Source organism: Aplysia californica, unplaced genomic scaffold (assembly GCF_000002075.1).
Source record: "Aplysia californica isolate F4 #8 unplaced genomic scaffold, AplCal3.0 scaffold00416, whole genome shotgun sequence".
NCBI lineage: Eukaryota > Metazoa > Mollusca > Gastropoda > Aplysiida > Aplysiidae > Aplysia > Aplysia californica.
This window is the reverse complement of record NW_004797686.1, coordinates 540110-555836: the sequence shown is the minus strand read 5'-3', so window position 1 is coordinate 555836 and position 15727 is coordinate 540110. Positions and strand designations below refer to the sequence as shown.

Sequence of the window (15727 nt, the reverse complement as noted above, 5' to 3'; positions counted from 1 at the left end):
TTGAATTTCCAAATATTTAATTCCAAACTATGAACGTACACCGAAAACCAAACTGCTTTTTTTTCTAGTTCAATAAGTCAGCAGCTCAGATCTCTGAATGATGCATGGTGACAAGCACTATTCTACTAAACTTGGAAGGCCTACACACACACAAACACACACACGCACACACACACACACACGCACACACACACACATCCTCTAAGGACATCCTGAGACATGGTGTGGGTAGTCACAGTTCAGGATCTGTTTGTTGAACAGAGTACCTCCAGGGCAGGACAATCGCACAGTGGCGTGGTTGGCGCACTCGAAGAAATGGCTACAGCTGGTTGGGTCAGCGTGGACACCGTCTGGCCAGCCCAGGTCTTTGCATATGGTCATTATACCTGCGCAGATAGATAAGGAAAAAAGAGTTTAAAAAACAACAACAAAGAAAGAAGGAAAGTCAACATTTATTTTCTTCCAACACATAGAAATTTGGTTTGTTTGTTCTTCAAGGACTACATGTGAAACAGGCATCGGCGATCATAGTTTGCTACCCTTTTGCCTGAATCCTAAACAAATACATATAGCATCAATATTGTGGTCACTACTTTAGGTTTTAATTCTACTTTTTTTTACGTCGCTGGTCAGTGTCTTCAGTATATCGTAAACATCTTATCACAATCACCCAAATCAGTTTCTGAGGGTTCCCAAAATAAAGCCGTTTTCTGAATAAAGACATCAAGGGGCATCTGAGAATATTATAATTTCGTTCTGTTTCATTATATCCTTCCTAAAGCATGCAATTATCTATAATTGAAAAATAAATAACGAGCGCTCAAGTCATGGTTCTGATCTGGACCCTTTCTTCTTTAGTGTTCTCAGAACTTAAAAAAAGATTTAGGTGCTTGTGGAATGATGCTCACAATATTTGTAGTGGACACCATCCCAATAAAAATATCAGCATGTAGGCCTATTTGAGGCGTAAACCTTTCTAATTACATCCATTGACATTCTTCCACGGTTATACAAAGAAAACCTTACTGAAAGAACCAGCAGGTTTGGCTGTAGTAGCGGGAGGCAGGGTGTAGACGGGAGCTGCTGTTGTTGCGGGAGGCATGGTCTGTACGGGGGCTGCTGTCTGTACTGGAGCTGTTGTCTGTACGGGGGCTGCTGTCTGTACTGGAGCTGTTGTCTGTACGGGGGCTGCTGTAACCGGTGCAGTGGTGGTCGTTACCACAGGGGCGCTCGTGGCAAACTGTGTGTCCACACCGATGAAAAAAAAAGATTTTCGTATTTTCATTATAATATTGGAGACAGGCATTGCTCATACCCTCCCTTTTCTTTGATAACCTATAACATATGGCTTGCCTGTCTGTTTGTTTGCTGATGCGTTTATTGTTTGCTTGTTTAAGTGCACAGAAACCCTTCGACACAATGACGGCCATTTAATGGTAGGGGGAAAAGTCAGACCAATAAACAGGAACAAATACTGGAAAGATGAAAAGTAGGACTAAGCAGTGGCTCCCTCTAACCACTAATGCATTGCACATCACAAACAAATAAATGACACTGACCTTGCAGTTTGAGTTGGCCGGCCAGTCACAGTACTTGGTCTGGGCGTTGAAGTGGAGCCCTGGGGCACATTTCACGTGGTAAGCCAGTCCGGCGGTACAGATGAAGTAGGACTCGCACTCGTCAGGATTTGGGTGGAAGTCGTCCATGTTAGGGTCGCACGCGATCTTGTCCGTGTGGTTTACATGATGTTCTGGAGCTGGAGCTAAGAACCGATTAAGATATTTATTGTAAACTTTGGCTGGAGAGCTAACGCACGGACAAGACAAAGATACTTTTCTGTAAACAATTGCATGAAGAGCTATGTTATCGACAAAGAAGTTTCATTGTAAATATCTGCAAAGGGGGGGGGGGGGGTAGAAACATCCACAACAAAGTTTCATTGTTAATGTTTTTTGTTTTTGGGAGGTTTCATCATTAATATTTGCATGGGGAACTAAGACATCGACAGAACAGTGAAGTTGTACTGTATATATGTTTGCTTGGGGCGTGGAAAAGGGGGGGGGGGATCAATTAGCAGGTTTCATTGCAAAAATTTTGCATAGAGAGCTAAGACACTGACAGAGCAGTGAAGTTGCATTGGAAATGTTTGCGGTGGGGGCTAAGACAAGGACACATCAAAGGAGTTTGTGGCAAATCATTACACCTCAATTGACACACGTCAGACCATTTAGGTGGTGGGATATATCTATTCCGCCCGTTAGAGTCAACTCGGGATCATTGAGATTCAGAATACCAACAGAAAGAAGGGAAAAATCGAGGATTCCGTATTCGCTGCTGTGCCGTCATAAGGTTGTGGTTTTAATTAATGGGGCAAATTCCAGGTCCGATTCTGAATGATGTCTAGTTTAGTTTATTTTTAAAATTCATACATTTCATTTCTATAAATCTTTCTCAGTTCGACAAAATCTGTCTGGAAACCAAGCATTTCATATTCAAAATGACCCATCGTGAACGGAGTTGTGAGGTAAACAATCAAAATGAGATTTGAACCTTTGTAAAATTCTTTAAAACGTTGACAAATCTATGAAAGTACTATTTTGGACAATCAAGTTTGTTCAAGCTAAATGTTATGGACTTTTCTTATCTTATATGATGTAACTTAACCGAGCATCACGTCTCTAAGCCTCTCCAAACTCGGTCTATTCCAATGTTCCCTATCACAACAAGGGATGGTTAAGTAACATAAGATAAGGCAATTTATAGCACAGCGTGACATAATACCACTCCACAAGACAGAGAGTAATTATATCTCGATCACGAAGGTCTCTGTTTCGTGTAGGCTCTTCGGGGAAGATCTCAGGCGAGATTAATGCTCTATTTACTATCTAATGGATTTTCGTATATCCACGAAATGAATTTTTGGGGGGAGGGGGTTCGATGTGCCACAATCAAACACCTTCTTATTGCCTTGTTGCAATGCTACATAAATCAAATTGTTGACTGTGTCAGATGAAAAGGCTGTACCGTTAGCTCGACAGGGGAGAGAGAGGATTGGACTACGAAGCTGGAAACCCCAGTTCTAATTCTAGAGCAACCGTCAAAGAACAATCCATGTAAAAAAAATCGAGATTCAAAGTTTCCTTATTTCCTAAAACAATCTTCATTGGACTGCAAAAGGCAAAAGCGGAAAAGTATATTCAACATGAACTTTAAAAATTACAAAAAATAAAACGCACTTGTCGGAGCTGTGGTGCCCGGTGCATTGGTAGGCTGTCCTGTAGTTGGCATCGTCTGAGTGGTCACTGGTGAAGAAACAAAACGGCATGAGTAAAGTAATGGGTGAGTCTGCTTGGAGAGTTCTAAAACATTTTAAAGGCTAATTTCCCTTTAGCCCCACTCTAACCTGATCTCAATTTTTTAAAACCTATTTTGAAATTACCCTTCTCCAGTAGTTACCACATCCATTTCTCAGACATATAAATTGTATAATATGTACGAACATTGTTCGCTTGTTTGTTCTTGCATTCCATGGTGAACTCTATCTTGTTTTGCTTCACCGCTACCCAGTTCTGGTCGTCTAGTCTGATCTTCAGTTAATCTGTCATGATACGCCTCCTCGAGTCTTGTTTCATCTAAATCCATTATCACTATATGGCCAGACCCTTGAAGTAACTAACTTTAGGGCTTAGAAAACAGACTCTTGGCTTTTCACGTTTTGAGAACGTTGGCGTCTGTTTTTTTGTCCTGCCACTCTCTTCACTCACCTCCACCGGCAGTAGACCCAGCACCGGGTGTGTTCGTGTCACTGCTCACGACCAGGGTGATTTGAGTGGTCGCCTGTCCCGGCGCAGAGGTCGTTCCAGGTGCTGCAGTTGTACTGAACACAAACAGCGAAGTATGGAATCAAGTACTTTTTATACGCATACACACTCGCGCTAAGGCACACACACACTCACACACACACACACACACACACACACACACACACACACACACACACATACACACACATGCACAGCACACACACTCACACGCACGCACCCACGCACGCATGCACACACACACAAACAAACGCACACACTCACACACCCGAGCGTCCGCAGACACACGTACACGTACTAACACATACACACACTCACACATATAAACACAAACACAAACACACACACACACACACACACACACACACACACACACACACACACACACACACACTCCATTCTTAATCAATTAAATTTTTTTTTAGCGCATATGACCTCAGGGCGACCAAAATGTGGCCCCACCAAGAGTCGAGACCCCGAATGTGCATAGCAGGTTACATAAGTTCCAAATAGAGGCTAAACACACACACACACACACACACACACACACACACACACACACACACACACACGTACAAACTCACACACACACACACACACACACACACTCACACATAAACATGTATATATGATATGAACGTATTCGTGAGCGAGCACTTTCATGGTGTAATTTCTTTAAATGTTGTCCTCTTTTTTTAGAGACAGGCATACGAGAAAGAAGAACAACTTCAAGAGAACTCAGACAGGCTGAATACACAGAGTGAAATGCTCAACATGAGGATCTACAAAACAAAACCGAGATTATGAAGGTCTGCGGAACACCTTGCAACCTCACCTTCAGCATCGACGGAACTCCGCTGAAACATGTCAGCGAGTTCAAGTATCTTGGCAGTATCTTCTCGAAAGACGGACGTTTCAACACAGAAATTAAGACGAGAGTGCAAAAGGCTAACAGAGTCAGATACCAGCTTGCCCCACTCCTCAAACATCTAACATCCCCACTGAGACGAAAGCCACCCTATTTGACTCTATCTTTATCCCCGCCTTTATCTACCAACGCCAGACATGGACCTTGACCAAAAGTCTGGAAGGCAAGATATCTACTTGCGAGATGAGATATCTAAGGAGAGCCGTCATCAAAACCAGTTAAGACATGATCAGAAACAACAGGATCAGAAAAATTATTGGAACAACACCTGTCCTCCACTACATTCAGAGGCAAAAATTAGGTGGTTTGAACATCTGACACGTATGGCACCTCACCAGCTTACCAGTAAAACGTACTACAAAAGAATATCAGGGTACAAGGCAAGAGGAAGACCATGGAAGACCTGGATCGAGGGTGTGAAGACCCTGAAAACACAAAATTATCCCATCCACCCAGGCCAACCAGATTGCCAGAGACAGGGGAAGAATAAAGTTAATTAAGTAAAGTAAGTTTTAGAAACTAAATCAAATAGTTTACCCCTGTCCTCCCGATGAGGGGTTACCGCACTCATCCTTGACTGCGTTGATAAGTGGGTATTTGCCTTTTCCACAGGACTGCCCTTTGAAGTCGTCCAGATCTAGAGCCCAGAACATTACTCCTCCAATTCCATGATCAATTACATAATCCACCTGAAAGTCAAGCGATATCGTTTTCAGGGGCAATATTATCTATGCAAAGAATTGGAACAACATCGTAACAGAGCAGATAGGTCTGTGAGAGGAAGGTAGAGAGACACGGTCTAGTTGAGGTCTCCTTTCAGAACTTACTTGGCCTACTATGTACATCAGGAGTCTCCAATCTCTGTGGGGCCAACATGATGGGAATAATGGTGTTACGTGTGAAAGACGATAATTTAATGAATGGCGACCTCAACTAGACCTTGTCATAGCACCTTCACCGTGAATACAGGAGGGGGAAAGAATAGAAAGCACTGTAGGAAACCACTAGAGGGCAAGACAGAGACATCGGGAAGGAGAAGACGGAAGGGAAGAATGTTGGGGTTGAGAGAAAGAGAGCCAGAGAGAAACCGGGAGGAAGAGAGAGAGAGAGAGAAAGAAAGAGAGAGAGAGAGAGAGAGAGAGAGAGAGAGAGAGAGAGAGAGAGAGAGAGAGAGAGGGGGGGGAGGAGAGGAGAGGAGAGAGAGACGCGGGGGGAGGGGGTGCTTGGAGTCAAAGTCTATTTTTTAAATAGCAGTTCTTTAAAAAGGCGAATTTTTTTTCATATTTTTTGTAACTTAACAAAGTGTCCTGTTTGGAACCAAATTTGGCCGACCCAAATTGTTAAAATCGACTGTTTTAGGAAAATTTAGTCATTTTCAGAATTTAAATCTGGCAACTGTTGCCTATGCTTTAGTCACTTTAAGAAACCACAAATACATTACGATGCCTTTAAACAAGTAAACATTGCATAGTATAGCGAGCTTCCACTTATTCCAATTTTGTCGATAAAAAGAGCATGCAAAAGTAAAGCTGAGCCCCTATTTTGTAATTCTTGACTTAAAATGCTGTAACCAGGTCCCGGCGGAAGTCACAATGGGGTCGCAGTAAAGACAGGTTGGAATCGTGCTGTGATCCTTGTGATGAAGAAAGAAGTGTATGCATTTTTGGGGTATTCTGTTGGTCTTCCTTCTTATTTTATTTTTTGGGTTGTTTTTATTGCAAGGGGGTGGAGGTGGGGGCAGAAAGGCGAGGTGCTTGACTTTACTTTTACCTAAAAACACGCTCTTACCTTGTTTCTCAGGCTCTCTTCGTTGTCAAAGCCGATCCATTCGTTTCCCTTGACCATGTACGGCACCTCTTGTTCTTTGATTGTCTTCACGACACCTCCAGACTTCAACTCGTCGCAAATCTGTCCATGACATAGAGGTGAAAGAAAAAGAGCTATTAAAGGAACAACCACTTTTTTCGACCATTCAAAAACACTTTTAAATACACATTGGATTTAGAAAAAGGTATTTAGGGGCAGGAACAACAGGATGGGAATATTGACTTAACAATAGCGCCCTTCAACCATCACTATTTATTGCTAAAATAAAGCTCGTTTGAATTATAATTATAATTAAAACAAATAGAACGATCTGCAAAGGTTCGTAGAGAACCTAACAAGCATGATCACGTGTGATTAAATTGTCTTTATTTTCTTTCTAAGGAAGAGATAAGTGCATTAGAATAATATTGATTATTGGTGAAATGCCAATTGAAAAGACAGAATGAATGCAAGAATAAAAGGGGATATAACTTTTCAAACGCCCTCTAAATCAAAGCCATGTTTGCTTTTCTGAACAGCACGTCTTCTGAAAGTTCTGCTGTTCGCTTAAGATAAACCTAAAAGCCCACACAGCGAAACGAACTTGAAGTACGAAGTAAAAGCATAGGGACAATTGTTAAACAATCTTATAATTAACCGTAACATTACAGAAAACAATAGTTATTAAGAAAATCAGAGGGTGTAATCTTACTTTATTGCCCGGATCCACCAATTCTGATTGTGGTACCGTCTAGAAAATTGCCCCACAACTGAAGCTGTCAACAGAACAGACTCACCTCGTAATAAGCTTTGAACCCCGCCTCTCTGGTGTACGTTCCTGCAGGGCCGGACTTCGTGATGGGGTCGTTGACATTACTTTGGCTGGGGTCAGCCAGGATAAAATTACGACCGTAGGTGGCCAAGCCAACGTTTATTTTCTCTTTAGGGGCGCCGTGTTGAATGTAGTAATTGATGGCAGAGTCCTGGGAAAGTTAATTAAGTGAAAGAATACAGAAGGGAATCGGGTGTGTCAGATAGAAAAAAGAGGAGAAAAAAAACCCCGTTCACATTAGAGGCATCTTTTCTCTTAAACTTAACATCGTTGAAACTTAGTGTTGGGTCTTTTGTTGAGGGGGAGGGGGGTTTGAGGTTGTTGTTTTGGTGTGTGTGTGTGGAGGGGTGGGTGGGTTATTTGTTTGGGGTTGTCTCTTACGGCAGTTAGGTTAGTAAATGTATATATAATACTGGCATAATAAAAATAAGGATCTTGGGTTTTTGTTTAGTTAAAGCGAAGAACACAGAAACCATGGCTATCTATCCGTGCGGAGAAAAATAATTATTTAATTTTTAGAGAATACATAACGATGTCAAAAGTGTCAATTTTGCTTTCAGCTGGGTGGCCGCACAAGATCTTTTCAGTAATACCCTTTAACCACTCTAATTCGACTCCTCCAGACTCTAGTAGTAAGATAGATCAACAAAGTTAGTAGACAACCTACGATGTTGTAATCAGCCTGAACTCCAGTATCTCCAGGGTGGGCGTACAGAGGACTGTTGTGTCCAGTTACCTTGTCCCAGGATCCGTGGAAGTCATAAGTCATGACGTTGAACATGTCAAGACTCCTGTGATGAATAGATGGGTAGGTAGGTAGTGGGTAGATTAATAGGCAGGCAGGCAGGCAGGTATCTAGGTAGCTAGGTAGGTGGTCGTGTGGGTGGGTGGGTAGATAGGCATGCAGATCGTTTGGTTGGTAGGTAGGTGGGTGGGTGGGTAGGTAGGTAGGTAGGCAGGCAGGCAGGCAGGCAGGCAGGCAGGCAGGTAGTTAGATAGGTAGGTAGGTAGGTAGGTAGGTAAGTAGATAGGAAGGTAGGTAGGTAGGGAGGTAGGGAGGGAGGGAAGGAGGGAGGGAGGGAGGGATTGAACGATGGGTAGATATGTTTAAACCTGGTGTCGTTTTTTCCTGGACATGCTACATACTATGCCAGCCTTCAAGATTGTGTCTGTCTTGACAAGCAATGGAAGAACGTTTTAGAATAATATACGGAAGTCTGAATACGGCTTGAAATTATAATTAAATGTAATTGTAGACGTTTTACTACCCATTCTACGCATCCAGGGCACAGGTGGTTCTACCTTATCTGTAGGGGCCAACCCGAATAACAGGATCACAATGCCTCAGCAGGCAAATAGAACCCCCCCCCCTCCCTTTCCACAAAAAAGTCCATACATAAGAATCGAATTCGTGTCTTCTACGAGCAACCGGTAAACCCCTAACCACCTGACAGCTACGCCAGTAAAAGGATGTTCTGAGTAAAATAGGAAGAATGATTAATATAACACTTTACTTGGCCAGTTCAGGGATTTCATAAGCTGGTTCTATTTTGTCCTTTCCGGCAGCGACAGCAGCTGATAGAAGGAGTCGAGGTTTGCCAGAAGTAGCCGCTTCTTGTGCGAACGCGTCAGCCAGTTCCTGGGTGGAAGGAAGGAGCAAAAAAAACAACGGATGTAAATAGGTCAAAATATTCGATCTGCTGAATCAGATTAGATTAGCACGGGTCGGGAAGTGGCATTGACCAGAGCACATTATATATCAAACTCACAAACGCTTTTTTTCACTCTCATAATACAACATGCAAATCTATTAGACCTAGAGTATCAAATTGTGAGCAAACAGAATATCTGATCCCACAATGTCATGGGACACGTAGAAGCTTTCTAATTGGTTGTTCGTCACAATTTTCAACAATTTGGTTGTGACGATGGAAACCAAAGATGCTTGATTTTTAACAAATGTGATCTAATAGTGTCAAAAGGGTAGGCTTTGCCTCTCAATAAAGGAAACTCTAGCCGCATTCAAATGTTTCAAACCATGTCACATTGTATTCGAACAAACGACGATTTTTGGTCTAACGTTTCAACGTTGCCAAGTGCAAACTGGAGAAAGTTTGAGATTAACCTCAGAATCAAGTTGTTTGACCATGGAACATAATGCCGAACGTGATTGCATGCGTGCGAGTTTTCCTAGAACATCCGAAGCAAAGAAACTGTTCTCCAAGATAATTTCCTAATTCCGTTCAAAATGGATTTCGATTTTGGAGTAGTCCAAGGATCATTATCCTGCTAAATTTCCACGTAGGACCTCCGAAATTTGCCACCTTTATCCGAGAAGACTAGGTGCACGATCCTACCTATCCCAGGACTAGGGGGGTTGTGGGGGGGGGGGGGGGGGGGGGGGGGTTACCCAAAAATTAAAAAAAAAATGGCCGGGGGGGGGGTCCAAATCCCAACCCCCCGGGTGGAAGGGGGAAAAAAAAACTATTGGCCTACTGAGCCTCCTTCTTTCTCCACTTTTCCGCGGGGCTAAATTTGAATTTAAGTTTGGATTTAAATGATCATATATGAGATTATTGTGTGTGTGTGTGTGTGTGTGTGTGTGTGTGTGTGTGTGTGTGTGTGTGTGTGTGTGAGAGAGAGAGAGAGAGAGAGAGAGAGAGAGAGAGAGAGAGAGAGTGTGTGTGTGTGTGTGTGTGTGTGTGTGTGTGTGTGTGTGTGTGCTGGTGTGTGTTTGCGTGTTTGTGTGTGTGTGTGTGTGTGTGTTTGTGTGTGTATGTTTAGCTGATGCATTTGCGTGTTCTCTTCTCTACCTCACGACCCCTACCTGAACCAACAATGTGAACCTATGCTTGTCCTCGGCAGAACTTCCTCTGGCTCCAGGGTATTCCCAGTCCAAATCAAGGCCGTCAAAATTGTGAGACCGGAGGAACTTAATTGTGTCGTCAATGAACGTTTTCCTAGTGGCTGCAGTGGCCACCATGTGCACGAAAGGAGCTGAGCCCATATTCCAGCCGCCCACAGCGATCATGGTCTTCAGCTGAGGATTCTGCTTTTTCAAGTCGGTGAATCGATGGTACCTGGGGAAATGGGAATTTTTGTTATGATTGCGTATGAGAATTTCTAAGAGACAGACAATTTAATGGAAGGAAAAATCAAATAAGGTCGTGCCGAAAGAAGCCAGCGTGGGACTTTCTCTAATAAAACCAGTAAGGAAGAGACACATTCACTTTCTTTGACACTTGACACGACATACATTTTACTCCCTCTGGCAAAATAGAAGTCATTGAAGGTAAAGTTAGACTAGTAACAGATTATATTTAAAAAAACGTCAACAAATGGCTGGCGGAGAAAGAACAGGATAATGATATAGGTTTTCTGAGAGCATCAGAGCAGAGAAATGAGTGGCAAATCATGCTTGCTCCCTGGTGTTCAGGATTTCAATTTATTTGTTTATTTGTTTTTTAAATGTTTCTTTGGGTTTTTGTTTTTGCTTTTTTGGTGCCTTGATTTGTTTGTCAATTCGTCGTTTGTCTTTGCTTGCCAGACCATACGGCGACAAATTGATCAGAAATAGTGCTTGACAGAGCGCACAGAATTTGCAGAAAAGAGAAGGTATCTCTAATCAAAAAGTGGAAGACTGGCGAATGAGTTTGAACCCAGTTAGTGTGATAACAGTATAGTATCCCGTCCCCCCCCCCCCCCCCAAGACTATTAAAATTTACAGTTTTCTGAGGGCTGACGGTGGGAGAATCGCATACTTAGAATTTCTCCCATGAGGGACTTCAGGTAGAATGGCGAAACTGGAAAAGAGCGGGCAATTATTATCTGCTCTATGGTCACTTTGTCCTATCACCAAGGCAAAACATGGTTGAAATATTTTAATAGAAAGTAGATTTCACCCCCCCCCCCCCCCCCCCCCACCCCCAATTTTTAAAAAGAGGGTAAAAAAGCTCTTTCGAACATAAAGTTAAAGCTACTCCCATAAGGCCCCAAAAAAAAGGGGGTGTGTGTGTGTGTGTGTTTTTTTTTTTTTGGTCTGTTGGTGTGTGTGTGTGTGTGTGTGTGTGTATGGGGGGATGTTAGAGAGAGAGAGAGAGAGAGAGAGAGAGAGAGAGAAAGAGAGAGATAGAGATAGAGAGAGAGAGAGAGAGAGAGAGAGAGAGAGAGAGAGAGAGAGAGAGAGAGAGAGAGAGAGAGAGAGAGAGGTTGGAGGATATCCCTGATGTGCATATTAGGTTAAAGTTCCAAACGAAGGGTTTAGTTTTCTTTACCAAGGGTTTAGTTTTCTTTACCAGTTTTCCCTTTTTAAAAGATTTCAACTGTCCCGTTCCACACTTACATGCCCGTAGACCACGCAGTGTCCTCGTCGTTCCACTCGAAGGCTGCCAGCTTGTCATTGGTCATTTTGGCGAAGGAGTAGATGAGATGAGTGCACAGATTGGGGTCCACGTCTTCTGGCATGAACTTGCCTTGTCCGGGTCTGTACTGGGACCAGTTGGTGTAGTAGCACACTCTCCTCTGACAACCTTGGCGATAATAAAACGAACAGCTGTTTAAAAAAAAAGAAATTGTAGATGGAATAACATCCACTAAAATGTTCAAGTCAAAAGACGGTGTAATATATAGACCTTCTCTGCTGATTCGTTTATGCATGGTTGATCCAGTAACATTCCTAACTATTCCTAACTCATTCTCAACACTCACCTCCACTGGAAGCAGACCCGCCACTGGGTGTGTTGGCGTTAGTGCTCATCGCGGGGGCTTGTGTGGTCACCTGTCCCGGGGCGGAGGTCGCGGGGGTCATTTGTCCAGGCGCGGAGGTCGCAGAGGAAGGACCGCTGCTGCTGCCAGATGGCGACTGGGAGGTCGCGGCGGACGAGGATGCTACAGGTGCCGCAGTGGTACTGCAATCAAGCGACAAAGTAAACAACTAATGCATCTATCTATCTATCTATCTATCTATCTATCTATCTATCTGTACATATACCGTGTCTATAATTCTGGTGGCGCTGACCTTTGCGTCACGTTATAACAGAAACCCCACACTGTTCTGACCTCAAAAGTTATACGAAGGTAACAATCAATATTCCTAAATGCATAACTGTGTCGAAATGTCGTGATTTTGTGTTAAATTATTTATAAAATCGCATGTTTCGATTGCTACGCATCGTTATTAGAATGCTCTTAAACTGAGCTATTGTTTTACAGTTCTACTTTTTTTTTAAATGAGCATCTGCTCTTCATTGTTTGTTCAAAGCTTCACGAATAGACTCTCTCTCGCGCGCGTGTGTGTGTATGTGTGTGTGTATGTGTGTGAGTATGTGTGTGTGTATGTGTGTGTGTGTGTGTGTGTGTGTGTGTGTGTGTGTGTGTGTGTGTGTGTGTGTGTGTGTGTGTGTGTGAAAAGCGTCAAAAGGGGAAGGGGGTGGTCACTCTGGAATGTCCTTGACCAACACACAATAACCCTAGCTAAAAAAGCAGGACACCCCACAGTGGCGTCTAGCAATGATGTGTTGATTGTCTATATTTGTGATACTGTGCATTATCCTTGTACATGTATCAATATATCAGTGTATTTGGGAAATGACGTGCGCCATGTTGGAACAAATTTCTCAGGTTTATCAATAAAATATATTTTTTTAATTTTAAAAAAATACTGTTATATTTATGTCGTAGACATAATATTCTTAAGAAGTGAAAGAAAGACTCTTCAGTTATTCGCAACTGTGGTGGCGGTAGAAAGTTATACTTGATGTCTGAGCCTTGAGTTCTAGGTTGTCGTGATAAAGACACAGGGGAAGCTCGGTTACTAATAAAGCTAACTCCAAATCTAACCGAACAACATAAAAAAATTATGAGAATATAAAAACACAAAGTGCAATCTAGACCATCTACAATCTCGTAGCTTATTGTAATATGGATTAATTTTCGTTCCTTTGTGCCTTTTTCATCAATCACATAGATCTAGCGTAAAACTCGGTTCCATGATCCCTTTTCCTGGGGTGACACGCTAAAAAACGAAACGATTCATTTTCTCAAGCTGCCGGCTAGGGCTGTTGAAGTTGACCTTGGTATGTATGATCTGAGATTTGTGTTTAAACCATTTTGTCACATATCTATAATTTTTCAGAAATGGAAGTGTGTCATCTGTAGTATAATTGTAAGTATTCCCGCCTGTCACACGGGATACCGGGGTTCGATTCCGCACCAAGAATGGCTGTTTTTGTCTTGATATTGAGAGACAATACTGAAACAGAAAGAAGAAAGAAGATAAAGACAAAGCGGCTGATTTTTAAAAGTGAATCAGGCAGAAGGACAGAGAAGAAGAAAAATTATTTTTATTACTTTAATACAATTAAGAGGAAAATGTTTTCTTACCGCCCGCAAACTCTAAAATGCTAATTTATTGTCCAGGTCTTAGAACTTGGATTTTGCTAGTACATACATGTATAATATACATATTAAACATATGTGAGGCAGCGTGGTGGAATCGGGCTCTCATCAATTTTTGGGCATGTAGAGTTCTTGGTATCATTTTAAAGCTTGTTCACTTGTCTTTATTTGGATGAAAAAAATATCCATTTATCTTGAATACAAGTCGAGATATTTGCGAATGAAGGAGGGTCACCTGTTTTCAGAGGTTAAATTAGTGAGAAAATGGTCTCCAAAGATTAGTTATTTCCTTAGCTTAAGAGTCCGTGGCAACTGAAAATTTACATTTATTGTACCTTTAATTAACCTTTTTCAGAAAAATCCGCACAGAAATGAGTTCTTTAATGGGCATGAAAGGTGTGGAACCAAAAAACAAAAATTTGATAAAAATTCACAAACCTGCAGAAAAATGCAAGGTTCTTCATTTTGATTATTTTGACGAGAGCCTGATTCCACCACGCTGCCTCACATATATACAAATGTATGTTCAACTCTAGTGGCGCTGAACTTTACGTCACATTTTAAAAGAAACCGCACATTCTTCAGACCTTAAAAGAGACTCTTTAAACCATGACGAAGCCAGATTTTCATGTTTTTAGATTAGCAATTCATAAAATTGTATGTTGCAATCGATATGCACCGCTCTAAACTACTAAAGAAAAGGAGCATTTCTGTCCATTCCTCTTTTTAAGAAATGTGAGTGTCTATTGTTCAGTGCAGGTTCTTTGCTGCGCGACAAAAAGGAAACCGAAATCCCCCAAAACAGTCGTAATGGGCACCAATGGCTGAGTGGTCAGTAAGCTCATATTCTCAGAAATGTCAAGCGTATTGCATCATGTCCGTATATATCGAATCAATCCGCCCTGTGCTTTTGCCACAGTTGCAATTCTCGATGTGTCTATGTCCAAGAGTTGCCTGCTACACCTTTCCCTAAAGATCAATTTTTCTCAAAACCAGGAAGACAGACTTCTAGCCCTCAGTCGTCGAAAGGTGAATGGTCACTGGGGATTGTCCTTCAACAAAATACGATAACCTTTGCTCAAAAACAGAATGGCGACCAGCAATGACGTGAGGATTAAAGAGTTTGGGATATTGTGTATTGTTCATGCATGTATGCAGTAATGTATTTGTATATTTAAGTAAAATTTTGTTAAACAAACTACCCAGGGGTATCAATAAAGTGGATTGTCCCCATTACTTTTTATATATTTAAATATATTGGATATACCCTGAGTTGCCGTGACATCAAGACTGTGTCAGTCATTCGCGACTGATAGTCGACAGCTACATATGATAGTCTAAGCCTTATAGGCTCAAAGATGTCGTGTTAAAGGCACGCGAGAAGCCAATATGATATAGGGGGGGGGGGGTGTATTTAAACCAAACATCATACATCTGTGTTCCAGGCGACGGGTTACCGCACTCATCCTTGACTGCGTTAATCAGTGGGTATTTGCCTTTTCCACAGGAAGTGCCTTTGAAGTCGTCCAGATCTAGCGCCCAGAACATAACTCCTCCGATTCCATGGTCGAGTACATAGTCCACCTGAAAATCAAACAATATCGTCTTCTGAGATCATATTCTATTTACAAAGAATTGTAACACCAGATAGATCAGTAAAAGGAAGGGAGAGGCAAGGTCTAGTTGAGGTCTCCGTTCGGAGCTTACTATGCCCACTACCATCTGTGGTCTCCATTCATCTGGAGGCCATCATGGGCGTAGCCGTGACATTATGTGTTAAAAACAGTTTTATGAAGGAAGACCTCAACTAGACTTTTACCGTGGGCAGTAGAGACGGGAAGCGGGAGAGAATCAAAGCTTTAGAAAGGGAAGAGAGAGACAGCGGCAAAAGGAGAGACGGAAGAGGGGAAAGGGGTAGACTTGTGAGTGTGTGTGTGTGTGTGT

General features: G+C 42.2%; 1 protein-coding gene across 1 annotated transcript in view; it reads right to left on the bottom strand.

The window, feature by feature from the left end:
* The window catches only part of LOC101846901 (probable endochitinase), a 30923-nt gene continuing 15196 nt past the window's right edge, over positions 1-15727 (bottom strand). Inside the window, exons 8-21 of the mRNA XM_013085888.2 lie at positions 15216-15367; positions 12095-12294; positions 11730-11916; positions 10215-10467; positions 8902-9026; positions 8055-8178; positions 7353-7538; positions 6538-6657; positions 5287-5438; positions 3765-3877; positions 3237-3302; positions 1560-1762; positions 1027-1240; positions 1-386 (exon numbers count right to left, since the gene is read on the bottom strand). Coding sequence (XP_012941342.2) covers positions 202-386; positions 1027-1240; positions 1560-1762; positions 3237-3302; positions 3765-3877; positions 5287-5438; positions 6538-6657; positions 7353-7538; positions 8055-8178; positions 8902-9026; positions 10215-10467; positions 11730-11916; positions 12095-12294; positions 15216-15367 — 2280 coding nt within the window. The 3' untranslated portion in view covers positions 1-201. The remainder of the gene's footprint in view (positions 387-1026; positions 1241-1559; positions 1763-3236; positions 3303-3764; positions 3878-5286; positions 5439-6537; positions 6658-7352; positions 7539-8054; positions 8179-8901; positions 9027-10214; positions 10468-11729; positions 11917-12094; positions 12295-15215; positions 15368-15727) is intronic.